The following is a 10,473-nucleotide window of genomic DNA, read 5'->3' as shown; positions in this document are numbered from 1 at the left end:
TAACATTGCCCACTAATTTTAGTAGAAAAATATATATGATTTCGAGTAAATCTTTTGATAGAACGCTTTCATTGCCAAAATCCTCTACTAGTTCTTTTGGCCTCCAAATAAATGCTATAGTTTCGCTACAAATCATCATGGGCAATGTTGGCTAAAAGTCCAGATAACTTTGCCCGCCTCAAAAATTGTTTATAAAATGGGGAAAACAATGACTAATATGATATTTTTATAAATCAATGCATGGTTATGATCTTACTATTGCCATAGATAAAAAATATGTCGGCGGCAACATACAAAAATCTTGAAATATTTAAGTTTATTTTAAAAATGTTGGCATGTTTTACGGTACTATTTTAAAATACTGAGAGTTTTTTACGCCGGCCTTTTAGCAGTCTAACACTAGTGCTAGATAGGCTACTTCTAATTCATTTGTTTTAAAATAAGTGGTGTTTCATGATTTGCTATTTTAAAATACTGAGTTTTTACGCCGGCCTTTTCTCTCGGCCTATATCCGCTGTCTTCTTTGCCGATGAGTAGGGATGTCTACTTGTTTAAATTCAATGACATGGTTTTTTTATATTATTAAAAGAACATGCATATATACTAAATTCATTTAGGTATTATTCAAATTTATGATTATAAAAGTAATTGAGCAGATTTAACATTCGACAAAATACGAATTTAACCATAAAAAAATTACATGTTAATATTTCAAAGTTTTTAGTGGCAAGAAAATATGCAAGTAATCTATTATCTAAATGCATTTTTCATATAAATATAATTATGTTTCTTATTTCAGACAAACAAACGCAATGCAAAATAAAACTTACAGTATTTATTGATTATAAGTTGCTCGCGCAATGGTCTAGTTTTTACACACCTGAGCAAAGAATAAGCGATTACCCTCATCCGTTTTTTGCAACACAATACTCACACACAACAATATATATTAATAATATTATTAGTGAAATATATATATTCTAAAAGGAGTAATTTAAATCTACATTTCACTTTTACAATTAAAATAAAAGTAGAGTAAAAAAAGTGGTAAACATTTATTTATGATAAAAAAAATTATAAGTTATGAGATATCGATTTTTGTTTCTTATAACTTTCTACATGATGATGTGCAATTTTATAAGCCAATGTTTCGGGTCGGAGTAAATTAGATGTCAAAGCCCTATGATATGATTTTAAAACAGATTCGTCAGTTTCTTCTGGATAAAGATAAGCTTCTATACCGTAACATAATAAAGCTTCAGGACAATCAAGGACTCTTAAGCATCCTGCATACTCTGACCAAACCAGTTTTCTCCATTTCACATTGTGTCTTTGTGCCAATGGAACTAACAAACAGGCAGCAAATATATGGTCTCCATAACTAACTGATTGAAACTGCTCTAAAAACTGTGTATAAAAATCTTGAAAATTATACAATCCAACCAACTCCTTATCAAAATCAAACTTAATTCCTTTTTTAAACAATAACTGTGTACATTTTGACACAAGCATTTTAATCTTATTGTCTAAAAATAATGAATTATCACATAAAAACACACACATTATGCGACAAAATCTATCTGTAATATCAATATCGTTCAAGAGGTCTGGAAAACATATTTCATTGAATAAAATCCACTCTAGGCTGCAGCAAATTGTATTTTCTTTATCTGTTGCTATTTCTTTTCTTAATTTCGTAGCATGTTTTCCAACTACTGCTGGACCCGGAGTTTCTTGACTCTTACTATATAAAGATAATATAGGCAAATATATCCAGTCACGTGGTAGGATGGGATTTTGCCATAGCTTGTATACAATATATGGTCCAGTATCCACATAGTGCAAATTCACAACTTTACAATAACATAATTTTATATCTTCAATATTAGTCAGCGCCTTAGAGAAACCATCTGCTTCAGACAGGGATACAAGATTGAAAAGCCTCTCAGCTGTAAACCACTCCTTATTAAAAATAATGTTTATAAAGAGGTAATTCAACTCTTTTCTTCTGTCTATTCTAAATATGTAACATAGCTTACTTGCCACAACATAAACAAGATCTTTTAATGATTCCGGGATTTCCGACTCAATAGAAAGTTTTACTAAACTAAATAAGAAATCTACTTCCATTCTTGTAAACCAGTTATTTATCAAACATGGTTTAGCATTTGTTACTTGTTGTAAGTATGGAAGGGTTTTCTCCAAAAATGATTGTGATACAGTCCTATTATTTAAAACATGTAATAGTTCAAATAATGATACTAAAACTGGAAATGGTGAAACAGAATTTAATATGGGAAGAATTTTTTCTTGAGAATCAATTACTAATGTTCCCAACAAAACTAAATTTTTTGTGAAATGTAGATTTGTATCTTCTATACCTGATAATAAATTTGAACTAGGTATCAAATTCTTTGTTAGCTTTTGATATCCTTGAGATTTACTTAATTTAGGAAGAACTTCATTTAACATATCAGTAGAAATGTTGTCAGTTATTAAAACATTTTCAAAACAATTTAAAATGGAACACACCAATTTTAAATGGCCACAAGTATAGGTATCAATTTGTGTCAAATGCAGTAACCATTTCTGCATTCCATCTCTGAGTAATGGGTATATCTGTGCTTTAAAATCCATATTAATTTCACAGTTAACTAAACCACCAATAAATTGCAGAACTACTGCACAATGAGTTGCAGATAAAACTGATGAGTTTATGAATATGCTTGTTCCTTGTACATGTTTAAATAGTGTTGTTAGCACTACTGGACATAGCGACTTAGCATGCTCTATTCCCAGTTTGAATTGCAGTAAATTCGATAATATACAATATGATTCTATCTGCAATTTCAATCCGTAAGATCCATCGACTCCCGAGGTGATATACTTGGATATAGGTTTCAATATATTGTAATTTGTAATTAATTGCTCACCAATTTCTTTAGAGGTCAAAGTTAAAACACGTAAAAACTTTAAAGCCGCTAAAATTGGTTTCTTATATACAATGGTTAGATTAAATATAAAGTTAACACTGCAGCTTGGTACAAAGTAATTAATCACAGCATTCATCAAATGTTCAGTCTGAACAATTTTACTTGCAGTTTCCAATGAATCTCTTGCTAACCGAGTTAAAATTTGCAATGTATATTGTACACAATTAAAAGTAGGCTTTATTTTATCCAAAATGTAAAATAATCTTTGTAGAATATCTGTTCTTATCAAAGCAGCAATTAGGTCAATTTCAGCCAAATGAAAATCTTTTATTTCAGATTCTTTTAATTCAATTTCTTCAATCTCAGACTTATCATTCTCTAAACATGGCTGAATTGCTCCTTCTTTAAATCCAATTACAGCATCTAGGGAAGCTTCGTCTATTCTATTATATAGTAAATTTCTCATAGCTTTTAAAGCTGGATCCAAAATTATAAGTTTATTATCATCCATAGATATACGTATAATGAAGAACAGCTTACTTAAAGGAATTTCTATAATATTTTTATATGTTCCCGCATTATAGTATTCTAAAATACCAGCTAAACAATTCAATGCCATTACCCTTTGTTGTGGGACACCTGATCTTGATAGTTCAATAAGCTCTGTTAATGAATACCCTGGTCTATGAGACTCTTCTCCATGGTGAAATAAGACCTTAGTCTTTTCAGTATATTCCATTGTGTATGGTAACAGGTAGCCATTAAAATTAAACCTTGCCTCATATGGCTCATTTGACTTAATCTTAGAATCATAAATACCTTTTATCCATTCCAACTTATCTACCTCTAAGCCATCAAAGTGAAGCCATTTATCAATATTTGGATGAGAAAGAACATCATTCTCCCATAAGCTACCATAATCTATACTATCTTCCCCCTGGGAAGCCTCAGTTTTTATTGTAACTCTATTATTATCTTTATTATCAGTTATATCCATAGATTCAACTTCTTTTTTTTTACATTGGACTTCTTCTTTATTTCTTTTAGACTTGATAAAATCTACCAAATTAGGATCTAAGCTTTGTAGTAACTTTTGTCTTTCTTCTAATATTTCGTTGTCTGACATTCCACTTAAAGTTTTAACATTTTCAATATGAAGTTCATCTGCTCCCGGGTTAGTTAGTATATAACTTTTTTTTTGAAGATTAAGGTGCCCACTACTTTCAATAATTATAGACGAATCATCTAATAACATTTCATTACTATTGATTAGTTTTTTCACTTGATCACCTTGTTGCTTTGTGTTTTTCATACTTAATCTCGGGTTCTGTGAGGAAACATTAGGAAAACCTTGTGCCGGAAAAGGTTTGTATTGCAAGTCAGTAGTTGCTTCAGTATTTTTTTCTACAATATTGCCCAAAGCGAATGGTAATATTTTTGGGAAATAAACGTTATCATCGTCTATTAGAGAAGCTTTGCTGTTAGTTATGTCGACATTTTTTTCCAAAATTTCTCCATCTAGACTAGGCTCAAAACGAGGCCGCTTTTCTGAGTAACTTGTAAGCCCTTTCGATTGCGCATATTTAGAAGGTTTCCTAATATTAGTACATGAAGTATTTGTTCTTTTAGTTGTCTGATGCTGTGTATGACATATACTAACAACTTGTGCCGACGGTTGCATATTTTCATTTTTTGACCTTTCTCTTAGGAAGTCCGCTTGCATGCGAAGTATATCCTCTTCATTTTCACCAGGTTTTGGACGCTGTATCATATTTACTCTTATTCTTTAACAGCTTTTAGATTTTTAAACACTTTCATATAAGGATTTTGTTTTTTGACAAATTTTAAAAGATAATAATAATTCATATATGAAACTAAACCAAATCTAGTCCAAATTTATAGACAAACATTATTATTGGTAATAAGTCTGTGAACCATAGATGAACAACTTCACCACAGCAACTAAAGAATAGAAACCGCGTAAGATGACAAACAGGGATGGTTGATCAAGTCAAAATAATATTTATTTATTCATGTAGGTAAACAAGTACACTTATGAACGTTAGAAAATAAGTAAAATGAACTGTAAATTTACATTTACTACCAGTTCGCAAGTCAAGGGCGTACTGCGCAGAGCGGGCAAGAAGAACTGGCAAAAAAAACTATCCGCCACTCTTTTTAATCGCTAAGTTTTGAAACATAAAAAAATTGTTTGAACCGGAGCAAATCAATTCAGAGAATTAGGATCACTTAAATATTCGTTAATTTTATAAAAAAGCTTTATTGTTTAATTTACGTTTACCGTGAGCTTTTAATTAATTTATTTTATTTATTTACACTTCGTTACACTACAATATAATTTTTTTTTAACATAATTAAATCAAAAGGAGAGCAACTGGCGGCCTTATCTCTTTCGAGCGATCTCTTCCAGGCAACCACTGTGAGTAAAGAAAAAATAATTATTTAATCATGATTCTCTAATTTCGCTTGGGCGTTTGTAGTACAAACGAATACAATTTCTATATAAGGAGTGGTTTATCTTCTGGAGCCTGGTTGGTCGTACGCTTAAATTAGATCTGTTTCAAGTATTATACTGGTGAAAGTTACCATTTGTTTTAAATTGATTTGTATTTGTTTGTACATACACCAAGGCTTCAAGAATATACTGACCAGATAGTGTCATAATATTTAATTCCTTAAACTTATTATGTACTGACTCCCTTGGGAAAACACAATAAGTACCCCGAACAGCAGGCTTCTGCAGCACAAATATGGATTGAACCTCTGCAGCACGACCCCACAGTAGAATACCGTACGATATAACGCTGTGAAAGTAGCTTTAGTATGGTTTTTTTATTGGTACGTTTTATTTTACGTAGGTTGTCAGAAATATTTTGATTCAAAGCCAGTATCGTCCATTCCAATAACTAATATTTATGCCGTATTAAATATTTATCTTGGGTGTTTTTTTTATATTAAAGTGGCCGTTCAAGTATTACGTAAGCAGATTTAATGCAATTTATCCCCCCTCTCCCTTCCTCCTGTCAGCAAAACTAAGCAAAGTTCGCGAAAATAATAGTAAATAAACGTATTATTTTTTGTAGGAATCCTCGAAAATGCATTTCGTTTTCAAGCATAGACAATGTGTGGGTAACATTTGTAAAAAAGTAAATAATTACTGTTGACGTAATCATAAAATAAAAAATCAAAATTGGACAAATATATTTAAGATCTATTAAAAGCTATCAAACCATTTTTTCTTAAGGAAGTTTGACAGCGGTTAAAATGAGATTGTGACTAGAGAGTTACGACACACGAATTAGAATATGAATCCAAGTACTTTTTACACGTCTTCGTTGCATTAGTTTTTTTCTAAGGCATTGATCTCAATTTTCATACTCTACTCTGTTATCAGTATATGTCATTCATAAATTGTGTCATGTGAATGTCAATAACACGTTCACGTGTTGTGAATGACATTCTACAAAAACTAAACTAAAATCAGTGATAACACGTGATCGGATTATTGTCGAGACCTGTTGGGCATTTTAAGCAATCTATGAATCTATCTCAATATTTCGCAGAATCTAACGTATTGAACAAACTTTGAAATTAACTTAAAAATAATCTAAGTGATATATTATAATTCTGAGTCGTGGTTGGTTGTTGCGGATTAAAGCAACTTTTTTGTTTTATAAAATGCCAAAAATAAAAAAAAATATTGAAAATTTAAAACACCCTAACAGTCGCAAAATGATGTCTTTAGCAAAGAAAATTAATAAAGAAGAGAAGAAAAATAATAATAAACTTGGAACCCACATTAAACAAAACTTAATTGGAGAAAAGATAATGTGGTTTAAAGACAGGCTTCCTGTAGGATGCCAGGTGTTAACTAGGCAACAAACATTTGAACTTATTGAGAGTTATTTGGGGCGTTTTAATGAAGAACTAGAACAAATAGCTTTAAAAAATTCAGTAGGTCAAAGGAAAAACCGCCAGCATGCTAGTCGAGAAGATGTCTTAAACATAACTAAAAAACGAGAAATTGAAGAGTTTGAAACATGTGGCCTGGAAATGCCAGATTTAATGGATATACATCAGATGGAAGTATTAAGAAATTGGAATGGAGAGTTAAGGTTCTTGCAACACTTTAAACTGCGTAGGTATGCCAGAAAACACCTTACATAGCACTAAGAATATAATTTTAATATATAATAATAAACATCAATAAACGAGTTTTTCTTTTTTACCAATAACCAACCTATTTGAATAAATCACATTATTGTGATCTCTGAGAGATGTGTGCATAAAATAGTAAATATGACTTTCTTAACTCTTAATATCACAGTAATAAAAAATTATCATTGAGCCCTTGTTATTATTTTGACAGCACCATGTTAAGATTCTTAAGTAAAATTATGTAGGTTTTGTCCCTCTGGAACTTACCTGATTTTTATTTTCCTGACAGTGGTTCCCTGGAAGGAAGTGATAAGGCCACCTGTTGCCCCATTATTCTAATTGAATAGATGTTTAGAACAATGTGTCAAATAAATAAAAATATCTAGTGACTTTAGTAAAAGACCAATTGACTAAACATAATATATTTACACAATAACCTAGATTATTACAAAAAGTAATATAATATGCAGAATCAAATTATAAATGTACATAATTAAAAATGAGTTTGTTAATTTAGTATGTGTTCTATAACACAACCATTCGTCACATATTTTAGGTATTGGTAACTGGGACAAAAATAATAGAGAAAATAACAATATTTGTTGAATATGGCATGTAATTAAGTCAGAAAAAAAGTGACTTACATTATTATATTGTATATAAGCTCTAAAGCTTGCCTACTTAAAGTGAAAACAATATTTTTTATATAAATACTATTATTCTAAAATTAATTTAAGATAAAACTTGTTACAGAAAGCTCATTAATGTAAAGCATGATTGAATTTATTTAATTAAATTATATGTACTCTATTGCAACTAACAATGCATTCAAAATATGAGTTAAATTAATTATTTTATTTTTATAAAATACATTTCCATCCTAACATTTTGATTTTTTATTATATTTAAGAAGTAAAATAATTATGTGTAGTTTATACACCAGATCATTTCTTTATTATTAAGGTATTTCATTTAGCATATATTTCTCCTTTTATAAATATATAAAGCTTGCTTATCAATAATTTTGATCAGAATTCATAGATACAAATCAAATTATGAGAAAATATAAAAGGAGACAATGACTAACTTAAACACTAACAAAATTCGAAAATAATTGAATTAATTAATTTTTTTTATTAATAGAGATCAATAGTATTTTATTAAAACTATATGACTCGAAAATCAAGGTAAACTAAAACAATTCATTCTTGCAGTAAATTATAGAATTATTATACAGTAATTTTTTTAATAACAAAAGATTCAAGAATGTATTTAGGTACTTTAATACAAAGTATACATAGATAATATTTTTCTCATACCATAGAAAACAATTCAAGAATTTAGATACATATGTGATCCTTTAACAATTATCAATAGCTACCCAACTTTTATTATTATTAGAGGGAGTAAAAGGATAAATTGATTTGTTTAACAAATGGCTGTAAATATTACTTAATTTGCAGTATTTATTATCCTGTAAGTCCTGCTAAGATTTACAACTCTACCAGTTGAGGGGCAATAGAGAGCTTGTTATATATATCAGTCAACCTTAAGAACACAACACAGAATTTTATGATTTTACATCTCCATAAAAAATAATCAAGTAAATAAAGGCAGGTGGTAGAAATCATACCCTCTTTGTCCTCTTGCAGCTAGCCAAATGTAAACTACATGATAAGCTCCAGGGACAAAGCAAATCATGCCAGCTACAAAAAACACAGCGCCTTGTAGACCATTCTCCGGTTCAGCTACAGCAAAGGCACACATGCCGAGTAAACCTACTCCAACTATGAGTAGTATTACAGCAGCACATACTGTTTTCCAATTTTCCCTGACCTTTGGGTGATTCCAGCAATATAGAGATTGTGAAGCTTCTACATATTCATGTATGAGTGAATCAGAGTCTCGAGATGTTGTATCTTCAGTATATTTATAGGTTTTACTAAAATAACAAAAATATATAAATAAGGTACACTTAGTCATTGGTAAAATTTTATTACAGTCAAAATCAGTTATAACAACATCGAAGGGACTATTCATATTTGGTTGTAAATAATGATTTATTAAGTACCTAAAACAAAAGAATTAAGCCTGGACATTTGATTTTGGTTGATATATCTTGTATGTTTTTCTAAACGATGCCATTGTAAACGGTTTTGACTGTATAACTTTTTCAAAAAGTTTCTCAAGTAAAATCTTTCAACTGAGCTGTCAATATTTCAACAAGAATAAATAGACTTTAAACACATATTTAATATAAATTATCTATAAGTAAATATCAGATTCAGAATTTACAGCACAGTTTACATACAAAAATTAATAATAGAACCATTTATTTAGAATTTAATCATCCAAATATAAGGAATAAACTATGAAATTAAGCTTTGTTAATTATATTTTCACAAGGTTATTGTTTATTTACATTGTGTGATAATGGCAACATGAGATTAATTTTAAACCCATTTTGGGTTCAAAGTCACAAGAATTCAAGATAATCAGACAAAAATAGATACGGTTACTTTAATAGCTTTACGCTATAACAATTATTACTATTTAAATCAGAAACCTTTGCCCGATATATTAAATATGACTCGCACACATCGAAACAAGATAATAGTAACGACTTAACTTTCAAGTTATTGAGCACGTTTTGTAAATCTAGGATTTCTAAAGTAAAGGGCTTACCTTGAAATAAAATCGCCTCCATTCTTAAATTTATTTTGTATCGGAGACCTATCAACTGTAGCACCATACACTTTAATGGCTTCATCAGTTTCTTCTTCGAATGCATCGTCAATGGAAAATCGCTTTTCAGTATTTCCAAGCGTTCTCGTCATTTTGATTATTTAATATTATTTAGAGATATAAAACATTACAATTTATTTATGAAATTATATGTATTACTATCGAGCGAAGACAAAACGAAAACACAGCTGTCACCAAATATAAAAATATGTGTGAGCGTCATTAGTCAATGCCCAGCCCAGATAAAAGTATCTACCTCATAACTTAAATTTCATCACCATTTACTTACTAATCTGTAGTTAGCACTATTTGGCGGGGGGCTTTGTCAAGATGCCAGGGGCTTAGTCAAGATGCCTTAACAGTAGTGTATGTAGAAAGTCGAAAACTGAAATTGTATAAAAATGACAGTTCGTGTCGCAGTTGGTCAGCCTAGGCCCAAAAGGCGTGAGTTGTGTTACAATAGGCGATACCACGACAGTGCTACGAAAAGACGTTTTAACCTTCACGCTTTTCAATAGTCAACAGCTTATTAATTATTCGGTAGTCTTGAAAATATTGCGTTTATCAGCCATGCTTTTCGTTCGTACCTCCAAGGGGATCTCACAAATGTCTTCTG

General features: G+C 30.2%; 3 protein-coding genes across 3 annotated transcripts; 1 reads left to right on the top strand and 2 right to left on the bottom strand.

The window, feature by feature from the left end:
- Window positions 1-1,040: 1,040 nt before the first annotated feature.
- On the bottom strand, window positions 1,041-4,844 carry LOC123713184 (RNA polymerase II-associated protein 1). The gene has a single exon (XM_045666731.1). It carries the CDS (start codon window positions 4,702-4,704, stop codon window positions 1,075-1,077), a length of 3,630 nt encoding a protein of 1,209 aa, XP_045522687.1. The 5' UTR covers window positions 4,705-4,844; the 3' UTR covers window positions 1,041-1,074.
- Window positions 4,845-6,396: 1,552 nt separating this feature from the next.
- Window positions 6,397-7,301, top strand: LOC123713547 (translation machinery-associated protein 16 homolog). Its single transcript, XM_045667267.1, has one exon. The coding sequence runs from the start codon at window positions 6,633-6,635 to the stop codon at window positions 7,119-7,121; it is 489 nt and encodes a 162-aa protein (XP_045523223.1). The 5' UTR covers window positions 6,397-6,632; the 3' UTR covers window positions 7,122-7,301.
- Window positions 7,302-7,518: 217 nt separating this feature from the next.
- On the bottom strand, window positions 7,519-10,091 carry LOC123713546 (transmembrane protein 134). Its single transcript, XM_045667266.1, has 2 exons — window positions 9,798-10,091; window positions 7,519-9,054 (listed from the first exon to the last, which is right to left on the bottom strand). Exons 1-2 carry the CDS (start codon window positions 9,947-9,949, stop codon window positions 8,712-8,714), a joined length of 495 nt encoding a protein of 164 aa, XP_045523222.1. The 5' UTR covers window positions 9,950-10,091; the 3' UTR covers window positions 7,519-8,711.
- Window positions 10,092-10,473: the final 382 nt, after the last annotated feature.

This window comes from Pieris brassicae, chromosome 8, assembly GCF_905147105.1.
Source record: "Pieris brassicae chromosome 8, ilPieBrab1.1, whole genome shotgun sequence".
Classification (NCBI taxonomy): Eukaryota; Metazoa; Arthropoda; class Insecta; order Lepidoptera; family Pieridae; genus Pieris; species Pieris brassicae.
Note: the sequence above shows the minus strand (reverse complement) of the source record. Positions and strands in the feature narration are given on the sequence as shown.